At 32.1% G+C, this 23,123-nt stretch overlaps 2 protein-coding genes across 2 annotated transcripts; both read right to left on the bottom strand.

Moving 5' to 3' along the window:
- Positions 1-604: 604 nt before the first annotated feature.
- LOC142229128 (lectin subunit alpha-like) lies at positions 605-6,343 on the bottom strand. The gene is made up of 3 exons (XM_075299665.1): positions 6,181-6,343; positions 5,965-6,076; positions 605-1,436 (listed from the first exon to the last, which is right to left on the bottom strand). Exons 1-3 carry the CDS (start codon positions 6,307-6,309, stop codon positions 796-798), a joined length of 882 nt encoding a protein of 293 aa, XP_075155780.1. The 5' UTR covers positions 6,310-6,343; the 3' UTR covers positions 605-795.
- A 5,501-nt stretch (positions 6,344-11,844) lies between these two features.
- Positions 11,845-21,913, bottom strand: LOC142229262 (lectin subunit alpha-like). Its single transcript, XM_075299795.1, has 3 exons — positions 21,736-21,913; positions 21,563-21,674; positions 11,845-12,539 (listed from the first exon to the last, which is right to left on the bottom strand). The coding sequence occupies exons 1-3, from the start codon at positions 21,910-21,912 to the stop codon at positions 11,863-11,865; spliced, it is 966 nt and encodes a 321-aa protein (XP_075155910.1). The 5' UTR covers position 21,913; the 3' UTR covers positions 11,845-11,862.
- Between the last annotated feature and the right edge of the window lie 1,210 nt (positions 21,914-23,123).

Genomic DNA, 23,123 nt, shown 5'->3' with positions numbered 1-23,123 from the left:
ATTGAAGCAATTTAAAAACAAATTAAGGAGAGCCTAAAGTCGAGCGGGATGACTATAATATACCTTGTAACACTATGTAGATCTACGCTTTCGATACCATCTCAAATTCTTCAAATATGTTGGGTGCTATATATAAAGTTTTATGTTCCCATATAAACATCGCCCACATATACAGACATATGGTATGCAAAAATGATCATCGACAGGCAAAGAACAATTCGAACAACAACATCAGCCAACAGTGCAATAACGAAAGCTGACGAGAGCAGTGATGCTCTAATAAGAATTTTGTGTAGTGATTGACGCATATGTAAGTTAGAGATAATAGCTACGACTTGACAGTTATGATAGCCTGGTAGACGATGTTTAGAATAAGATGTTTTGTGATGTACTATGTATGTGAAATTTGTATTAATTATTTAATTTAAACTTAATTAATTAATATTATAACAAATGTTTATAGATAATTAATGAATTTAAACTTAATTGATTAATTAATATTATAACAAATGTTTATAGATCATACACCTCTGATGAAGCAATTCAAAGAAAATTGCGAAATATTAGGACGGATGAATTGAAAAGAATAAAAACAAAATAGATCTCAAGCTTGACAAAATAAAGCATTTTTTATAAATATATAATTTTCAAACAAATAAACAAACAAACGCAAATTGATTTATTTATGTTATGAATACCAATTTCATAGCATATTTCAAATTTCATTCAATTACAAATTCAATGTCTAAAACGTATGCAAGGCACTTCAGTAATACCAACACCAGTCAATTGACTTTAGGCAAATGTTTGACTAACATCTTCATAGAACTTCTCAAGCTTATCAGCAAAATCTATATGCTGATCGTATACCAATTCTTCACCCTTTTCTTGGGCACTTTCAATTCGTTCACGGGTCGACTCTGAAAGTTTTAATATTTTCTTATTGGTTCGTGCATAAACCTCATCTATAGTCTTTCCTAAATTCGCAATCATAATTTTTAAATTCTTAAAATTTTCCAAAATATTTTCTGTAGATCTTTTCCACTCAATCAATAAATTTCCACTTTCATTTCTAGTCTCGGAAATAATTTTTTGAATATTATTTTGTGTAGAGACAAACTCCTGTGCAATTTGTGAAATTCGTTCGTTCGTTGAGTTCTTCTTATTCTCAACATCTAGACGGCATTGTGAAGTATGGTAATTTTCCTCACAGATAAATCCAATCGTTTTGCTAGCACAATCACCATCATTCCATCTAAAATCAGCTTTGCCGTATATTTGAGCACAATGCTCACCCCAATGATTATTGGGTTCTCCACTATGCCAGTAACTAAACTCTAGAATTTCTCCATTCGCTATCGAATACCAGTTACGTTTTTTATCCTTTTTCGTATTGAATGCATCATGATGACCAATCCACAAGTCACGAGATGTGCCTGAAAACGAAAATATTTTATTAAAGAAAAATTTTATAGAAAATTTCACCTAATATTTTAATATAGATTTTCATTATAAAAAATCTAGTGGAATCTTTATACAAAATTTCATCCAATGAAATTTTTACAGAAACTTTCTTTTTTTTATAAAATATTTCATCCAATGTCATTTTTATAGAAAATTTCATCTAATGAAAATTTTATAGAAAATAATTCAATTTCATATAATTTCATATAATGAAATCTTTATAGGAAATTTAAGCTAATGATATTTAATCAAATTTAAAAAAAAAATATTGAAAGTTAAATCTAATGAACATTTTATAGAAAATTTAATATAACGAAATTTATATAGAAAATTTAATTTAACGAATTTTGTATAAAAAATGTCATTCCATGAAATTTTTATAGAAAATTTCATGCCACAAAATTTTTATAAAAATTACATCCAATGAAATTTTCATATAAAATGACGTGCAATGAAATTTTTTGTAGAAAATTTCATCCAACGAATTTTTTATAGAAAATTTCATCTAACAAAAGTTTTGTAGAAAATTTCATCCAACGAATTTTTTATAGAAAATTTCATCTAATAAAAGTTTTGTAGAAAATTTCATCTAATGAAATTTTTACTGAAAATTTCATACCACAAAATTCACCCAAGAAATTTTTTGATAAAATTTCATCTAACGATTTTTTTGTAGAAAATGTTGTCTAATAAAATTTTTATAGAAAATTTTATCTAATGATTTTTTTTAGAAAATGTCATCTAAAGATTTTTTTTAGAAAATTTCATCTAAAGAATTTTTTGTAGAAAATTTTATGTAAATACATTTTTTAGAAAATTGCATCTAAGAAATGTTTTATAGAAAATTTCATCTAATAAAATTTGTATCGAAAATTTAATCCAATATAATATTTGTAGACAATTTAATCTAATGAAAATTTCATAGAAAATTTAATATAACGACATTTTTATAGAAAATTTAATTTAACGAATTTTGTATATAAAATGTCATTCCACGAAATTTTTATAGTAAATTTCATGCAGCAAAATTTTTTATAAAAATTACAACCATTGAAATTTTCATATAAAATGACGTGCAATGAACTTTTTTTTTGTAGAAAATTTCACCCAACGAATTTTTTATAGAAAATTTCATCTAACAAAAGTTTTGTAGAAAATTTCACCCAACGAATTTTTTATAGAAAATTTCATCTAATAAAAGTTTTGTAGAAACTGTCATCTAATGAAATTTTTACTGAAAATTTCATACCACCCAAGAAATTTTTCGATAAAATATCATCTAACGATTTTTTTGTAGAAAATGTTATCTATTGAAAATAGAAAATTTTATCTAATGATTTTGTTAGAAAATTTCATCTAAGAAATTTTTTACAAAATTTCATCTAAAGAAATTTTTTGTAGAAAATATTATCTAAATACAGTTTTTAGAAAATTGCATCTAAAGAAATGTTTTATAGAAAATTTCATCCAATATAATATTTGTAGAAAATTTCATCTAATGAAATTTTTATAGGAAATTTAATTTAACGAAATTTTTATAGAAAATTTCATCTCATGAAATTTCATCCCACGAAACTTTTTTAGATAATTTTCCCCCACGAAATTTTAACAGAAATTTTCATCCAATGAAATTTTTATAGAAAATGAAATTTTTATAGAAAATTTCATCCAATGAAATTTTTATATAAAATATTATCCAATGAGTTTTTTTTATAAAATGTCATTCAATAAAATTTTTTGTAGAAAAAAAATCCAACGAATTTTTTATAGAAAATGTCATCTAACAAAAGTTTTGTAGAAAATTTCATCCAACGATTTTTTTATAGAAAATTTCATCTAATAAAAGTTTTGTAGAAAATTTCATCTAATGAAATTTTTACTGAAAATTTCATACCACAAAATTCACCCAAGAAATTTTTCGATAAAATTTCATCTAACGATTTTTTTGTAGAAAATATTATATAATGAAATTTTTATAGAAAATTTTATCTAATGATTTGTTTAGAAAATTTCATCTAAAGATTTTTTTAGAAAATTTCATCTAAAGAAATTTTTGCAGAAAATTTTATCTAAATACATTTTTTAGAAAATTTCTTTAGATGCAATTTTCTAAACAAATCATTAGATAAAATTTTCTATAAAAATTTCATTATATAATATTTTCTACAAAAAAATCGTTAGATGAAATTTTATCGAAAAATTTCTTGGGTGAATTTTGTGGTATGAAATTTTCAGTAAAAATTTCATTAGATGAAATTTTCTACAAAACTTTTATTAGATGAAATTTTCTATAAAAAAATCGTTGGATGAAATTTTCTACAAAACTTTTGTTAGATGATATTTTCTATAAAAAATTCGTTGGATTTTTTTCTACAAAAAATTTTATTGAATGACATTTTATAAAAAAAAAACAAATTGGATAATATTTTATATAAAAATTTCATTGGATGAAATTTTCTATAAAAATTTCATTGGATGAAAATTTCTGTTAAAATTTCGTGGGAGAAAACTATCTAAAAAAGTTTCGTGGGATGAAATTTCATGAGATGAAATTTTCTATAAAAATTTCGTTAAATTAAATTTCCTATAAAAATTTCATTAGATGAAATTTTCTATAAAACATTTCTTTAGATGCAATTTTCTAAAAACTGTATTTAGATAAAATTTTCTACAAAAAATTTCTTTAGATGAAATTTTGTAAAAAATTTCTTAGATGAAATTTTCTAAAAAAATCATTAGATAAAATTTTCTATTTTCAATAGATAACATTTTCTACAAAAAAATCGTTAGATGAAATTTTATCGAAATATTTCTTGGGTGGTATGAAATTTTATTAGATGAAATTTTCTACAAAACTTTTTTTAGATAAAATTGTCTATAAAAAATTCGTTGGATGAAATTTTCTACAAAACTTTTGTTAGATGAAATTTTCTATAAAAAATTCGTTGGGTGAAATTTTCTACAAAAAAAATCATTGCAAGTCAATGTTTTATTGAAAATTGTATCTAAAGAAATGTTTTATAGAAAATTTCATCTAATAAAATTTGTATCGAAAATTCAATCCAATATAATATTTGTAGAAAATGTAATCTAATGAAAATTTTATGGAAAATTTAATATAACGAAATTTTTATAGAAAATTTAATTTAACGAATTTTGTATATGAAATGCCATTCCACGAAATTTTTATAGAAAATTTCATGCAACAAAATTTTTATAAAAATTACATCCAATGAAATTTTCATATAAAATGACGTGCAATGAATATTTTTGTAGAAAATTTCACCCAACGAATTTTTTATAGAAATTTCATCTAATACAAGTTTTGTAGAAAATTTCATCTCATGAAATTTTTACCGAAAATTTCATACCACCCAAGAAATTTTTACTGAAAATTTCATACCACCCAAGAAATTTTTCGATAAAATTTCATCTAACGATTTTTTTGTAGAAAATGTTATCTATTGAAAATAGAAAATTTTATCTAATGATTTTTTTAGAAAATTTCGTCTAAGAAATTTTTTACAAAATTTCATTTCTAATGAAACTTTTAGAAAAATATTCCGTCTAAAGGCATTTTATAGCAAGTTTCACGTAAATATTTTTTTTTGGAAATGAAATTTTCATAGAAAATTTCATCCCACGAAAATTTTATATAAAATGTCGTCCAATGAAATTTTTTGTAGAAAACTCCATCTAATAACATTTTTATAGAAAATATAATTTAACGAAATTTTTATAGAAAATTTCATCCAATGAAATTTGTATATAACATAAAATATTATTTAATAAAATTTTTATATAAAATGTCATCCAATTAAATTTTTTGTAGAAATTTTCAACGAAAATTTTATAAAACATTTCATTTAATGAAACTTTTATAAAAATATTACGTATAAAGACATTTTATAGCAAGTTTCGCGTAAATAATTTTTTATATTAAGGCAATTCTAAAACGAGGTTATTGGACATGAAGATATATAGGAATTGGTATTATTAAGTTATTGAAAACAAATTCTCCACAAGCCTCACTATACATATGTTCCATTACTGGCTAAGACAAATTTCCATAGTCTTTAGTGTAGATCTGGCGGGGTAAGATAATTCAATTTGGATCTTATATGTTAATTCCCAAATTACATACGAGAATTATTGCTCCCAAATTGAAACATTTTTCACCATTACTGAACCATTAATAAAATTTTTATAGAAAATTTGATTTAACAAAAAAAAGCAATAAAAATTATATTTAATGAAAATTCTATCTAACAAAATTTTTATAAAAAAGTTCATTAAATGCATATTTTATAGAGTTCATACACAAAGCTTTATATAAAAAAAATATATAATAAATTCGTACAATAATTTTTATATAAAAATTCATACAATATTTTGGAAATTTTATAGCAATTATAATTAAATATTTTTTTTGTAGGAAAAAGCAATAAAAATTAATATTTTTATTAATTTATTTGCTTCCCTACAGCTTTTTACACTTACCAAAAATAGAGCGCAAAAGAGTTGTTAAAGCCTCATTTTTCTCCTCATTGTCAATGACCGCTAATTGCAGACCCATTTGTGAGCATTGATCCATAGCCTGAAGCCAGTTATACTAGATAAACATGCAATAGAAAAATAAAATAAAAAAGTAGTTAATTAATTGTACAATACGAATTATATATAATAGAGATTATCCAGATAAAAGATAAGATATACCTTGGTTTCTTCCTCTATTAAATACTGATGTCCATCGCTTGCGGTATACCATTCGGCTGAGGAAACCACTTGGACCAGTACGGCAAATAAAAGCAAACCTTCCATCAAAGTAGTTTCTAAGTTCCACATTTTTCAAAAATAAATTTCCAACTATTTATCTACGAGCCCTTTTCTTGTGTTTTTATACTTTTAATAAGTGAGGGAGAGAGCGAGAGATATACTCTATGCAAGCATCGTCATCTTATCAGATATACGTTGGGGATGATATTATAAGGTCTTACATTTATAGAAATTTAAGGACCATAAAACTAAAATAAAAGGGCAAATTCAAATAAAGATATTGAGATTACGTTAACAATTTTACTATATGCATGCAAGATAGAGAGTATCATGTATATTATTAAAAATAAAAATTTCATTCAAATTTGATTTATTCAGTAGGAAATTTTGTGGATATTTTCTTAAAAATAAATAAATAAATATTAATACATAAAATTTTTTTTGGGGCTTTTTTTAATCGCAACTTAAAATGCTATATTATCTAAGACCCTTTTGACTCCACCATGGTTAGATAGACGATCATTTCAGAACTTTCGAATCCCTTTCCAGCATCCTCTACCTCCACTGAATCTATCGACCAACTCAAACATGCCGAAGAGAGGCTCATCTCCTTCTAGCACTATCTTTGAATTTTTTAGTTCCAACGTGGTCTCACATCGGTTTTTTATTAACCTTATTTAGGTTACACCAAAATCCACGATCTTATATTTCCAAATCACCCATGGAAGCAATTCGAGATATCTGCAACAGTATACACAGAGAAGGAATATATAAAATGTTATTTCTGGACGGGAACCGTGGAACATTTTTGTAGTAAAAAAAATATTATTTTCTTACCTATAGGATAATACGGTCAAAATTTGGTCAATATAAACTTGACGCATTTCTTTCAATTTTGCATTTAAAAAACCTGAACACCCCTCATTTTGAAGGTGTGTGTGTGTAGAATGTTGCTGCTATTTTGATTTCGGAATTCACTCTTCAGTTGTCAAAATGCCGTCCAAGCAAAAAGAGCAGCGTATCAAAATTTTGCTCGCGCATCGCGAAAATCCGAGCTACTCGCACGCAAAGCTGGCAAAATCGCAAAAAGTTGCCAAAACCAACCATTACAAATGTAATTAAAGTGTTTGGGGAACGTTTGTCGACAGCCAGGAAGTCTGGATCAGGGGGAAATCGAAAACCGGAAGCCGCTGAGACGACAAAGAGAGTTGCCGGCAGTTTCAAGCGAAACCCTAACCTCTCTCTCCGAGATGCCGCAAATAAGCTGGGTGTATCGTCTACAACCGTGCATCGTGCCAAAAAACGAGACGGACTATCGACTTACAAGAAGGTAGTGACTCCAAATCGCGATGATAAAACAAAATACGACGGCCAAAGCGCGATCCCGGAGGCTGTACACGACGATGCTGACGAAGTTTGACTGCGTGGTAATGGACGACGAAACCTACGTCAAAGCCGACTACAAGCAGCTTCCGGGACAGGAGTTTTATACGGCAAAAGGAAGGAGAAAGGTAGCAGATATTTTCAAGCACATAAAACTGTCAAAGTTCGCAAAGAAATATCTGGTTTGGCAAACCATCTGTACCTGTGGCTTGAAAAGCAGCATTTTCATAGCTTCCGGGACTGTCAACCAAGAAATTTACGTGAAAGAGTGTTTGAATAAACGTCTGCTGCCTTTCCTGAAGAAACACGGTTGTTCCGTATTGTTTTGGCCGGATTTGGCATCTTGCCATTACGGTAAAAAGGCCATGGAGTGGTACGCCGCCAACAACGTGCAGGTGGTTCCCAAGGACAAGAACCCTCCCAACACGCCAGAGCTCCGCCCAATTGAGAAATACTGGGCTATTGTCAAGCGGAACCTAAAGAAGACCAAAAAAACTACTAAGGACGAGCAGCAGTTCAAGGCAAACTAGCTTTCTGCGGCGAAGAAGGTGGACAAGGTGGCTGTACCAAATCTGATGGCAGGTGTCAAGCGTGAGGCCCGGCAATTCGGATTTGGAAAAGCGAAAGCTTAACTGAAGATTTTTCCTGAATTTTATACTAATTGAATTTGAAAAAGAAATTTAATTTGATTTTTTAAATAAAAGATTTCACCGATTTACACGCGTTTTCCCTTGATCAAATTTTGACCGTATCACCCTTTAGCAACGCCTTTGAACTTTTTAGTTCCAACGTGGTCTCACATCGGTTTTTTGTTAAGCTTATTTAGGTTACACTAAAATCTACGATCTTATATACACTTACTACACTTGAACGACCCTTTTTCCATAACGACCTTTATATTCATTTACAACTGCGAGGGCTTTTCACATTAACTCACCCAATTCGGCCATTATATGTGGAGTTCAGTTTGTAACCATAGCATTAGATCAGCCAATTCGTTTGTTCACCTCCTACCTGGAGGAAATCCAACCGCACCAAATTGCGGTTCTTATGTACCTTAAACCGAATTGTGCTGTAATAAGGTTAGGTTAAAGTGGCAGCCCGATTAAATTTCAGCCTCACTTAGACTATTCAGTCCATTGTGATACCACATTTAACTAAAAGTACCTATTACATATGGGCACTTCTACTCATAACCACTGAACCTTCTCTATTATTTACTTTTGTTGAACCAACCAGATTGCTCCAAAAACATAAACAAACTGCTTAAGTTAACGTTTTCCAGGTCCGCCAGTAATCTAAAGCTATGTATATGCTCCTAAAATTCGCTTACGCCTTGCACAAAAAGCAGGACACTCACACAAGAGGTGTTTAATTGATTCCTTTTCCTCCACACCATGACAGCTTATACAATAGTCATTATACTTCGCACCTATAGTTTTTGCAAATTCGCCTATCAGGCAGCGACCCGTTATAGCAGATATCAGGAGTGCTATCTGACGCCATTAGAACACTAGCATGTCTAGTGTGCGGTTTAAGTTTAAATGGGGCCATATTTGCTTGGTGTCGTTACAACCCTTGCAATTCTCCCATCGAATATTGGCCATTATAACAGCCTTCTCACGCAGTAAGAGCTTGCAGGTGGCCAGAGGCATACCAACAGATTCTAGTTCCCCTGGAATATGTAAGCTAGTTCCTAGCCTTGCCAACTCATCTGCTTCGCAGTTCCCCCATATTAGGTGAATATTGTACTGCTCAGCCATCTCGTTGAGAGATTTGCGGCAGTCTATGGCCGTTTTTGAGTTAAGAAGTCCAAGGATTTTTTTTGCAGGTTGACTGTCTGAGTATATATTAATGCCAATATTTATTGGATCATTACTTCTCAGCCAATTCACCACCTCTCTTATTGCCAATATTTCAGCCTGAAGAATACTACAGTGATTAGGTAATCTTTTCGCTATTCGAATTTCCAGATCTTTAGAATATACTCCGAACCCCACTTGTCCATTCAATTTGGAGCCATCAGTATAGAAATCTATATATCTTTTATTCCCCGGGGTCTGTGTACACCACGCCTCACTGTTGGGAATTAGAGTTTCAAACTTTTTGTCGAAAAGTGGTTTTGCCAGGGTGTAATCCACTACGTTAGGCACATCTGGAATTACTTTGAGGACCGAACTCTGACCGTACATTTTTTCCGACCACAGCGATAGCTCGCGCAACCGCACAGCCGTTGTTGCAGCTGACTGTTTGGCCAAAATGTCTAAAGGCAATAGATGCAGCGTGACATTAAGGGAGTCTGTTTCTGTCTTACTAAATGCGCCTGAGATACATAAGCTCGCTATACGCTGAACTTTATCTAAACAAGTCGGTTTCTGAAGTGCCGGCCACCAGACTACAACACCATATAGCATTATAGGTCTAACTACTGCCGTGTATAGCCAATGCACAATTTTTGGTTTTAGTCCCCACTTTTTCTCTATTGCCTTTTTGCACGAGTACAAAGCTACCGTGGCTTTTCTCGCCCTTTCTTCAATATTAAGCCTAAAATTCAGCTTCCTGTCCAAAATAACGCCAAGGTATTTTGCACACTCACCAAAGAGAATTTCAATACCCCCTAAGGAAATGGGCCTAACCGTGGGAGTTTTGCGTTCTTTGCAGTACATGACTAGTTCTGTCTTTGCTGGATTTACCCCAAGACCATTATCTTTCGCCCATTTCTCAGTCATCCGGAGAGCTCACTGAAAAATATCTCTGATTGTGGATGGGAATTTTCCCCTGACTGCTTTAATAATTTTTATACCCTCCACCATAGGATGGGGGTATATTAACTTTGTCATTCCGTTTGTAACACATCGAAATATTGCTCTAAGACCCCATAAAGTATATATATTCTGGGTCGTGGTGAAATTCTGAGTCGATCTGAGCATGTCCGTCCGTCCGTCTGATGAAATCACGCTCATTTCCGAACGAAACAAGCTATCGACTTGAAACTTGGCACAAGTAGTTGTTATTGATGTAGGTCGCATGGTATTGCAAATGGGCCATATCGGTCCACTGTTACGTATAGCCCCCATATAAACGGACCCCCGAATTTGGCTTGCGATTGCTCTAAGAGAAGCAAATTTCATCCGATCCGGCTGATATTTGGTACATGGTGTTAGTATATGGTCTCTAACAACCATGCAAAAATTGGTCCATATCGGTCCACTTTTACGTATAGCCCCCATATAAACCGATCCCCCGATTTGGCTTGCGGAGCCTCTAAGAGAACCAAATTTCATCCGATCCGGCTGAAGTTTGGTACATGGTGTTAGTATATGGTCTCTAACAATGATGCAAAAATTGGTCCACAACGGTCTATAATTATATATAGCCCCCATATAAACCGATCCCCCGATTTGGCTTGCCGAAACTCTAAGAGAAGCAAATTTCATCCGATCCGGCTGAAATTTGGTACATGGTATTGGTATATGTTCTCTAATGACCATGCAAAAATTGGTCCACATCGGTCCCCCATATAAACCGATCCCCCGATTTGGCTTGCGGAGCCTCTAAGAAACGAAAATTTCATCCGATCCGGCTGAAATTTGGTACATGGTGTTGGTATATGTTCTCTAATGACCATGCAAAAATTGGTCCATATCGGTCCATAATTATATATAGCCCCCATATAAATCGATTCCCAGATTTGTCCTCCGGAGCCTCTTGGAAGAGCAAAATTCATCCGATCCGGTTGAAATTTGGAACATGGTGTTAGAATGTGGTCTCTAACAAACACGCAAGAATTGGTCCATATCGATTAAAAAATTCCGGTGTATAAAACCCAAAGATGTCAAAGCGGACGATCCAAAACATGAACCGATATAGCCTATCTTGGAACTTGACCTGACCGAGGTTGTGCAAAAATTCAGCCTCTATCTTCATTATTGAAGACTGTTGTTATAAGCCAGACAGATGGACATTGTTAGGTCGTCATAGTTTTTTTTTTTTGGTTTTTCGATGTATTAAAAACGGAATGCTAGAGGGTATAGGAATGAATTCAAGCTAAAACTTCCAAGTTCGGCACCCGATCTTACACCAAAGCAAAAAAAGTATAACTTGAAATGACAAAGGAGTTGCAACATTGACATTAAAATGTTGACAAAAAAAGTACATTTAGGTAACACTTCTTATGAACTACTATTGAAAAATCTATCTCATTAAATAATTCTTCATACATTATTTTATTAGCGATATTCAATAGACCATCATACGATCCATTTCATTAGAATGTTCTTGTATTTTATCGGCAAATCCAAGATTTTCAACATTAATCGATTTTTGACCATTTAATTGCATTTCACCAATAGATTGTCTTGTCTCCCCCGATAATTTCGTTAGATCCACATGTGCCTGCGATGCCAATTCCTTTATAGCTGGTCCCACATCCGCTATAACAGCTTGTAAATAGGGTTTCTTTGCAATGAGCTGATTAAGTGAATTTTCAAAGTTGTTTAAAATACTTCCGGCTGTCAATTCCCATTGCGTCATAACGCCATCAGTATCATTTCTAAGATTATCCATAATCTTATCAACATTACTTTCAGTTCGCACAAAATCCAATGAAAGTTTATTATTCTTTTGTTTGGTTGTCGAACGTTTCGATTCCATTAGCGATCGACATTGGGCAGTTTTATAATGCTCTTCACATATATAACCAAAATACATTTTATCACAATTTTCATCATTCCATCTGAAATCGGATTTACGATATATTTCGGCACAATGTTCACCTCCTTTGTTATTTGGCTCCCCACTATCCCAATAGCCGTAGGATATAGATTCACCTGTAGATGAGGAATACCACATACGATTTTTATCCTTTTTGGTATTGAATTCATCGTGATGACCAATCCATAAATCACGAGAACCACCTTGATTATAGAGATCGTGAGAGAAAGAGAAAAAAGAGAATGTTATATTTTATTTAATTTACTAATAGGTATTTAAGAAAAAAATATATTGGAAAACCTTAAGTTAAGCGTTACGGAAAATTTTATCGAAAATTATGTCAAAATTATATTTCTATAGAAAATTTTGTCCAAATTTAATTTCTATAGACAACTTTGCCAATTTTTTTTATAGAAAATTTTGTCAAAAATGTATTTCTATTGAAAATTTTATTTCTGTAGAAAGTTTTGTCGAAATTTTATTTATTTATTTAAAAATTTGTCAAAATATTATTGGTATAGAACATTTTTTGCAAAATTTTATTTCTACACCGAAAGAATTCTCTTCGTAAATTTTACGAAAAATTCTTCATTAACTATTCTTCGTGATTTCTTCATTAAAATAACGAAATTTTCATTCATTTTCGTAAATTTTACGAAGAACGTTTTACGAATATACGAAACTTCTACTAAATAACAGGTTGGCTGATAAGTCCCCGGTCTGACACATAGATGGCGTCGCTAGTAGTAAATGCATATTATTTTTATATAGTACTAACCTTCAAATGATTCGTGTCAAAATTTGACGTCTGTAAGTCAATTCGTTTGTGAGATAGAGCGTCTCTTGTGAAGCAACTTTTGAGTCTTTTATTGTGAAAAAAATGGAAAAAAGGAATTTCGTGTTTTGATAAAATACTGTTTTCTGAAGGGAAAAAATACGGTGGAAGCAAAAACTTGGCTTGATAATGAGTTTCCGGACTATGCCCCAGGGATATCAACAATAATTGATTGGTATGCAAAATTCAAGCGTGATGAAATGAACACGGAGGACGGTGAACCCAGAGGACGCCCGAAAGAGGTGGTTACCGACGAAAACATCATAAAAATCCACAAAATGATTTTGAATGACCGTAAAATGAAGTTGATCGAGATAGCAGAGGCCTTAAAGATATCAAAGGAACGTGTTGATCATATCATTCATCAATATTTGGATATGCGGAAGCTCTGTGCAAAATGGGTGCCGCGCGAGCTCACATTTGACCAAAAACAACAACGTGTTGATGATTCTGAGCGGTGTTTGCAGCTGTTAACTCGTAATACACCCGAGTTTTTCCGTCGATATGTGACAATGGATGAAACATGGCTCCATCACTACACTCCTGAGTCCAATCGACAGTCGGCTGAGTGGACAGCGACCGGTGAACGGACTCCGAAGCGTGGAAAGACTCAAAAGTCCACTGGCACATGGCGCATGGAATAATTTTTATCGATTATCTTGAGAAGGGAAAAACCATCAACAGTGACTATTATATGGCGTAATGGAGCGTTTGAAGGTCGAAATCGCCCCATACGAAGAAAAAAAAAGTGTTGTTCCACCAAGACAACGCACCGTGCCACAAGTCATTGAGAACGATGGCAAAAATTCATGAATTGGGCTTCGAAATACTTCCCCGCCCACCGTATTCTCCAGATCTGGCCCCAGCGACTTTTTCTTGTTCTCAGACCTCAAAAGGATGCTCGCAGGGAAAAAATTTGGCTGCAATGAAGAGGTGATCGCCAAAACTGAGGCCTATTTTGAGGCAAAACCAAAGGAGTAATACCAAAATGGTATCAAAAAATTGGAAGGTCGTTATAATCTTTGTATCGCTCTTGAAGGGAACTATGTTGAATAATAAAAACGAATTTTGACAAAAAATGTGTTTTTCTTTGTTAGACCGGGGACTTATCAGCCAACCTGTTATTCTACATTAACTTTTCTCCGTAAAAGGTTCGTACTTTTAACAAAACTTTCTTCAAATGTAATGAATTTTGTGAAGAAGTTTTTACGAATATTTTACGAAACATTCTGCGTTAAAATTTCTTCATAAAAAGTACGAAACATTTTCTTTGAAATAACATTTCAATGAAGTTGTAAAATTTCCGTTCGCGACATAAAATTGCCTTTTATAATGTGCTTGAGTGTATTCCTTTATTCTATTTTTTTATGCAAGTCTATGCTACTTCTCATTTGGGCATAAGCGTAGGAAGGCCTCTGGGGAGGGGGCTTAGACCCCCCAGAAAAATTTTAGCCCCCCCCAGAATTTGAAACTCCATTTATGATTTTCCATTTTTCAATAGTTTTTTTTTTAATTTTTATAAAAATTAGACAAGTATATACAATCGCACAAAGTTCCGCTAAAGACTTTCATGAACAATCGAATTACTTGGGTTGTGGTAGCAGTTGCCGATGGCAATGTTTGAAGTCAGATATTTATGAAATAAAGCTGTGGTTGAACTTATGATTGATTTAGTTTAGTCAATTTAATTTAAAAAAAATAGTAATTGATATTAAAACTATTCTTTCATAAATTAATATCTTAATATTGCTGCGAAAAAGCTTTGCCAAAAAAGCAGTGAAAATGTTCTTTTTGGGTCTAGAAGTGGTGGAAAATTGGCGGAGAAGCAATGAATGTAATATGAGCTTGTCATAGGACAAATGTCCACCGTTTCAACAGCCGTTGCAATGAATTTGCATCACTTCTTAAGGTGAGATCCAAATTCAGTGTTTTGAATGTGAATTAAAAAATTTTGTCATATTTTCCCAAATAAATAATTTTTATATTGTTTTTATGATTTTTAATGCATTCTGACGTTTGTTTGAAACGTTTTTCCTCGAACAATTTCCAAAATTATCGATTTTTCTAAAATGGATTTAGCAGTTTTGTGGCAAAATTTAAATAATTTGTACCAATTTATTTATTCTTACTCTTTTTTTAAACTATTTGAAAAAAAAGAAAACAAAAAATTACACATTAAAATATGAAAAAAATGAAGTTAAAAAACTTCCTGTGTAGTTAAAATAATTGAGGACATTTTTGGAAGTACTTTTAAAGTTGTGCCTTTAGAACAACTCACAATTTTTTTGCTGGGAAAAGTGTGGAACTACTTTTAGTTGCTTTATTATAAATTAATTGTCGAGTTATTTTGATGTCTAATTTTTATTCAATTTTATGAAATAAAACATTAATTGAGCATATAAGTTCGGTCTATAAATTTTTAGCTAGGGGGGCTATAGCCCCCCCTTGGAAAATTGTCTAGCTACGCTAATGCATTTGGGTGATAGCGCGCTATGAATAAAAGTGAAGCAATAAAACTAAAAACTATTCAAAAACATAAGATGTAAAGTAGTGATGTCATTTTTCACACTTGTAATAAAACCAAATGCACTTTCGACTACAATTTTTTTTTCTAAAATTTCGAACATTTTTGAAAAAAAAAGTACGAAAGTTTTCCATTAAAAGTACGAAAATTTTTCATAAAAAATACGAGAATTTTTCGTAAAAAGTACGAAACCTTTTCATAAAAAGAACGAAATTGTTTCATAAAAAGTACGAAGATTTTTCATAAAATGTACGAAGATTCTTCATAAAAGGTACGAATTTTTTTCTTACAAACTACGAAAATTTTGGAAGAACTTTTCTTCGTAAAAAGTACGAAATATTTCGTACTTTTAATGAAAAGTTTCTTTGGTTGCAAAACAATGACAAATTTCGTACTTTTAACGAAATTGTTCGTTCTTTTTACGAAGAAAATTCTTTCGGTGTATAAACTTTTTTATTTTATTTCTATAGAAAATTCTTTCAAACTTTTATTTTTATAGAAGAGTTTTCTCAACATTTGTTTCTATAGAAAATTTTCAGAATTTTTTTATAAAAACTTTTCTAAAAATTTTATTTCTTTAGAAATTTTCTCAAAATTGATTTCTATTGAAAATTATTTTGCAAAATCTACCAAAACATCAAGAATTCTACCAATCTAACAAACAGTAAAAATCTACCAAGTTTGGTAGAATTCTACCAACTGTGGCAACCAAAATATCGATGCAGTTTCCTATACGTTGGTACAGCCATATTGCAGGGTAATTAACACGAAATGTTACCAATTTAAAAGCTTTGGTCTATAATTTACCCATGACTCGTCTTACAAAAGAACAACGCTTGCAAATTATTGAATTTTATATCAAAATGCGTGCTCTGTTAAGAAAATTTATCGCACGCTTCTTGTGTTCAGCGACGAAGCTCATTTTTGGCCTAATAGGTACGCAAAAAAGCAAAATTGCCGCTTTTGGAGTGAATATCAGACAGAATCATTGCAAAAACTATCACAGTTTAGTGCGGTCTATGGATTGGTGGCATCATTGGATCGTATTCCTTCAAAGATGATGTGAATCGTAACGTAACGCTAGCCTGAAAGGCGATTTTACGCCTTTCGACTATTTTGGGGCTATGTTAAAGCGCATGTCTATACAGACAAGGCGGATTGGAAGACAACATTGCAGCCAAAGACAATAAACTGCAAAGATTATAAACTTGAGGAAGATAGGAAATTGGCTTGCGTCATACCAAATGTGGCATTTACCAGATTAGTTTAATACATGTTGGTAATCTTTTAGTTGATTTTCGTTTTTATTTTTTAAATGAAAAATTTAATTTTCTTAATGAAACAATGTTAAATTTTAGGCAACAACAAAAAAATTACATTTTCCCCTTTATGGAAATTTATTTGTATATTAATGCTATGTCAATACTTGTCGTAAACGTGTTTGGTTCGAGTATTAAACTAATCTGATAAATGGTTCGATCTCCTCAGTAGCTAATTTCCTATCTTCCTACAATTTATAATCTTTGATAAACTGTAGGAAGATGGAAATTGGCTTGCGTCATACCAAATGTTGCATTTACCAGATTAGTTTAATACATGTTTGTAATCTTTGAGTTGTTTTTGTTTTTATTTTTTAAATGAAAAACTTACTGCCAGTTCATGAAACACAAAATCGACTCGAGACGAATCGTTCGTCTAGATTGAAACTAAAATAACTTTAGATATATTTTCTAGAAAATCCTGAATTTTGTTCTGAACTCATTATTTATGATTTACTATCGAACACCGAAACAATTGGGATTCCACAGTCCCTGGTTTTCAAGATATCAATATGTGATTTTTGGCAAATCGTTCGTCTCGAGGCGAACGAAAATTCCATGAACAGGCAGTTAATTTTCTTAATGAAACAACGTTAAATTTGAGGAAAATTTATTTCGTGCACTTAATTTATTTTTATTTGCATTTTAATGATATTTCAATATTTGTCGTATACGCGTTTGGTTCCAGTATGAAACTAACAAGGTAAATAGTTTGATCTCCTCAGTAGCCAATTTCCTAACTTCCTAGAGTTTATTGTCTTTGATTGCAGCATTAATTCGTGAGAAATGCTGTAAAGAGCAAATTGGACTAAACTATTAAAAACATTAAACTATATGGACCGCACTATCGATTCAAATAAAGATTTCAAGTTTTTTTTTCTGAACTTAATGTGTGTTTTTTAATGTCCTATAGCTCTTTAAAAATCATCCATTACTTCTTTGTGACAGAGGGCGGTAATGGGTTAATATTTTAGTGGGCTTTTGAGGTTGAAGTCATTACGCCCTTACCACAACGTAGTGTAGGATAAACAAGTAAGGAAAGTCTAAAGTCTGCACCACTTTGTAGATCTAAATTTTCGATACCATATCACATTCGTGTTGGGGGCTATATATAAAGGTTTGTCCCAAATACATACATTTAAATATCACTCGATCTGGACAGAATTTGATAGACTTCTACAAAATCTATAGACTCAAAATTTAAGTCGGCTAATGCACTAGGGTGGAACACAATGTGTTATGTTAGTAAAAAATATGGGAAACATTTAAATCTGAAGCAATTTTAATGAAACTTTGCAAAAGTTTATTTATGATTTATCGCTCGATATATATGTATTAGAAGTTTAGGCAAATTAGAGTCATTTTTATAACTTTTCGACTAAGCAGTGGCGATTTTACAAGGAAAATGTTGGTATTTTGACCATTTTTGTCGAAATCAGAAAAACATATATATGGGAGCTATATCTAAATCTGAACCGATTTCAACCAAATTTGGCACGCATAGCAACAATGCTAATTCTACTCCCTGTGCAAAATTTCAACTAAATCGGAGTTAAAAATTGGCCTCTGTGGTCATATGAGTGTAAATCGGGCGAAAGCTATATATGGGAGCTATATCTAAATCTGAACCGATTTCAACCAAATTTGGCACGCATAGCTACAATGCTAATTCTACTCCCTGTGCAAAATTTCAACTAAATCGGAGTTAAAAATTGGCCTCTGTAGTCATATGAGTGTAAATCGGCCGAAAGCTATATATTGGAGCTATATCTAAATCTGAACCGATTTCAACCAAATTTGGCACGCATAGCTACAATGCTAATTCTACTCCCTGTGCAAAATTTCAACTAAATCGGAGCAAAAAATTGGCCTCTGTGGTCATATGAGTGTAAATCGGGCGAAAGCTATATATGGGAGCTATATCTAAATCTAAACCGATTTCAACCAAATTTGGCACGCATAGCAACAATGCTAATTCTACTCCCTGTGCAAAATTTCAACCAAATTGGGGTAAAACTCTGGCTTCTGGGACCGTATTAGTCCATATCGGGCGAAAGATATATATGGGAGCTATATCTAAATCGGAACCGATTTCAATAAAATTTGGCACACTTGACTATAGTACTAATTGTTCTTCTAGTGCAAAATTTTAAGCAAATTAGTGTAAAACTCTGGCTTCTTGGGCCATATAAGTCCATATCGGGCGAAATATATATGGGAGCTATATCTAAATCTGAAACGATTTCTTCCAAAATCAATAGGGTTCTATTCTGAGCCAAAACACATACTTGTGCCAAATTTGAAGTCGATTGAACTAAAACTGCGACCTAGACTTTGATTACAAAAATATGTTCACGGACAGACGGACATGGCTATATCGACTCAGGAGCCCACCCTGAGCATTTTTGCCAAAGACACCATGTGTCTATCTCGTCTCCTTCTGGGTGTTGCAAACATATGCACTAACTTCCCAGCAAAAAAAGCGTCGCCAAAAAAGTAATGAAAATGTTCTTTTTGGATCCGGAAGTGGTGCAAAATTGACGCAGAAGCGATGAATTTAACATGGGCTTGTCATGGGATGGAAGTTCTCCATTTCAACAGCCGTTGCACTCAATTTGCATCACTTCTTTAGGTGTGATCCGAATTCAATGTTTGGATGTAAATTAAAAAAAGTCTGTGATATTTTGTCAAAAAAATATTTTTATAATTTTTTAAAATTTTTAATGGATTCTAACGCTTGTGGGAAACGTTTGACCTCAAATATTTTCAAAAATTCACAATTTTTTCAGATTGGATTTAGCATTTTTTCGACAAAATTTAAATGATTTCTACCATTTTATGAATTCTTACTCTGTTTTTAACCTATTTGAAACAAAAAAATTTAAATTACACATTAAAAGTATGAAAAACCAAGATATAAACAAGTATATACGGCCGTAAGTTCGGCCAGGCCGAAGCTTATGTACCCTCCACCATGGATTGCGTACACACAAAATTTTTTTTTTCTGATTCAATCACGAAATTAATTGATCCAATTAATTTTTAATTGAAATGTCTTCAATCACAGAAATGATAGTATCAATTAAAAAATTAATTGCCAGTCAATTAAAAAGTTAATTGATTCAATTAAAAAATTAACTGATACTATTAGTTTTGTGATTGATTTTTGTTTCAATTAAAAAATTTGTTGAATCAATTAAATTTTTAATTGAATATTTTTTAAAACTCAATTAAAATTTTAATTGGAAAAATTTTCGTGAAATTTTTTTGTGTGTAGAAACTTGTACTGAAGCCGATGGAAAGGTATCTTAAAACTTCCCAACAACGTAATATATACCACATAGTCCATACGTGGTATATATTAAACTACAAAAGGGCCGATTAAATACGTATATAATTAAGTTTCCATAGAAATAAAATTTTGACAACATTTTCTATAGAAGTACAATTTTGACAAAATTTTCTATGGAAATAAAATTTGGAAAAAATTTTCTATAGAAATAAAATTTTGACAAAATTTTCTATAGAAATAAAATTTTGTCAAAATTTTCTATAGAAATAAAATTTTGACAAAATTTTCTATAGAAATAAAATTTTGACAAAATTTTCTATAGAAATAACATTTTGACAATGTTTTCTATAAAAATAGAATTTTGGTAGATTATTTTTGGCTCGAGTGGCAACCATGATTATGAACCGATATGGACCAATTTTTGTGTGATTGGGGATCGGCTATATATAACTATAGACCGATATGGACCAATTTTGGCATGGTTATTAGCAGGCTTATACTAACACCACGTTGCAAATTTCAACCGGATCGGATGAATTTTGCTCCTCCAAGAGGCTTCGGAGATCAAATCTGGGGAACGGTTTATATGGGGCCTATATATAATTATGGACCGATATGGACCAATTCTTGTGTGTTTGTTAGAGACCACATTCTAACACCATGTTCAAAATTTCAACTGGATCGGATGAAATTTGCTTCTCTTAGAGGATCCGCAAACCACATCTGAGGGTCCGTTTATATGGGGGCTACACGTAAAAGTGGACCGATATGGCCCATTTGCAATACCATCTGACCTACATCAATAACAACTACTTGTGCCAAGTTTCAAGTCGATAGCTTGTTTCGTTCGGAAGTTAGCGTGATTTCAACAGACGGACGGACGGACGGACATGCTCAGATCGACTCAGAATTTCACCACGACCCAGAATATATATACTTTATGGGGTCTTAGAGCAATATTTCGATGTGTTACAAACGGAATGACAAAGTTAATATACCCCCATCCTATGGTGGAGGGTATACAAATTCAATTAAAAGAACTTCCTGGGTAGTTAAAATAAAGAACATCATTGGGAGTGCATCTTCTGGAAGTGCTTTTAAAGTTGTGCCCTTGGAAGAACTTCCAAATTTTTTTGCTGGGTTATAATACCCTGTTCCACAGTGTGGCGCAGGGTACAAAAATATGTATGCCTCAGTTGAAGAATGTCACATTGTCGCTCTTTGCTCAAATATATTGAGTTTTCATAAAAACTTACCGAATACCGAACGTAGAAGTGCTATCAATGCATTATTTTTCTGAGTGCTGTCAATAACCGCTAATTGTAAACCTTGACGTGAACATTGATCCAATGCCTGCAGCCAATTATACTAAAATAATAGAAAATATTATACTCTGTGAAAAAAAATCCTTTATGATCAAGGTACTTACACTAGAAGATTCTTCAATCAAATACCTACGACCATCATTAGCTGTATACCACTGAGCACTTGAGGCCACATGGAAAAGTCCAATCAATAGAATAACTCTGTATTTCTCAAAGTTTCCTAATAAGATCTCCATTTGTGTGTGAATTAAATAGTAGACTATTTTATTAATCACAACCATAGCGTTTATTTATATCTACCCATTGTAAGAAGATAATTTTATTTAAATATATGTACACTTATCTATTTTTTATGTATTAAAAGGGTCGTAGTTGTTTATCATAATTTTTGGCCAAGGGGTTTCGAGCAATTTAACCATTCATATACTTTTGGAATAAAGACAGTCGATGACTCTTCGTAGGGGATTTTTGTAATTTTCTTTTAAATTTTTTTTGCAAATAAAGGGGTATGATTAGATGTTTGTTTACAAAAAAAGGGGGATCCATTTATAATGTTCGATATTAATTGCAAATAAATTTTGTATTACTTAACTTTGGGGGCATTCTGTAACGCTTACACACAATGTAAACAAGTTGGCTGCTTCTTATAAATGAATGGTGAAAACATGAGGGAGAGACATTCAATGAAAAGTCGTCAAACGAGACGGAAGATTTCTAACGGTCAACGCAATTAAGAACTAAGACACTTTGGTATTGCCAGGATACCACGAGTGAGTATCACTATAGTGATACTCACTCGTGGTGATATATAGTGATACACACTATAGTGAGGCAAAAATGAACAGTGACAGTGGAGTTAGTGAATGTATCTTCCCATTGATTCGGGCATCTTACGTTGAGACGTTCCCGTAAGCATCGTAAACATTGACAGTTCTCGTATCTTCTGCCAACAGTAATGTGATATCCTTCAACTGTGGCATACTTAACAGGTTGGCTGATAAGTCCCCGGTCTAACAAAGATAAACACAATTTTTTTTTTTTTTGTCAAAATTCGTTTTTATTATTCAACATAGTTCCCTTCAAGAGCGATACAACGATTATATCGAACTTCCAATTTTTTGATACCATTTTGGTAGTACTCCTTCGGTTGTGCCTCAAAATAGGCCTCAGTTTCGGCGTACACCTCTTCATTGCAGCCAAATTTTTCCCCTGCGAGCATCCTTTTGAGGTCTGAGAACAAGAAAAATCGCTGGGGCCCAGATCTGGAGAATACGGTGGGTGGGGAAGCAATTCGAAGCCCAATTCATGAATTTTTGCCATCGTTCTCAATGACTTGTGGCACGGTGCGTTGTCTTGGTGGAACAACACTTTTTTCTTCTTCATATGGGGCCGTTTTGCCGCGATTTCGCTCCAATAACGCCATATAATAGTCACTGTTGATGGTTTTTCCCTTCTCAAGATAATCGATAAAAATTATTCCATGCGCATCCCA

Source organism: Haematobia irritans, chromosome 3, assembly GCF_050003625.1.
Source record: "Haematobia irritans isolate KBUSLIRL chromosome 3, ASM5000362v1, whole genome shotgun sequence".
Classification (NCBI taxonomy): Eukaryota; Metazoa; Arthropoda; class Insecta; order Diptera; family Muscidae; genus Haematobia; species Haematobia irritans.
This window is presented reverse-complemented; position numbering and strand designations above follow the sequence as displayed.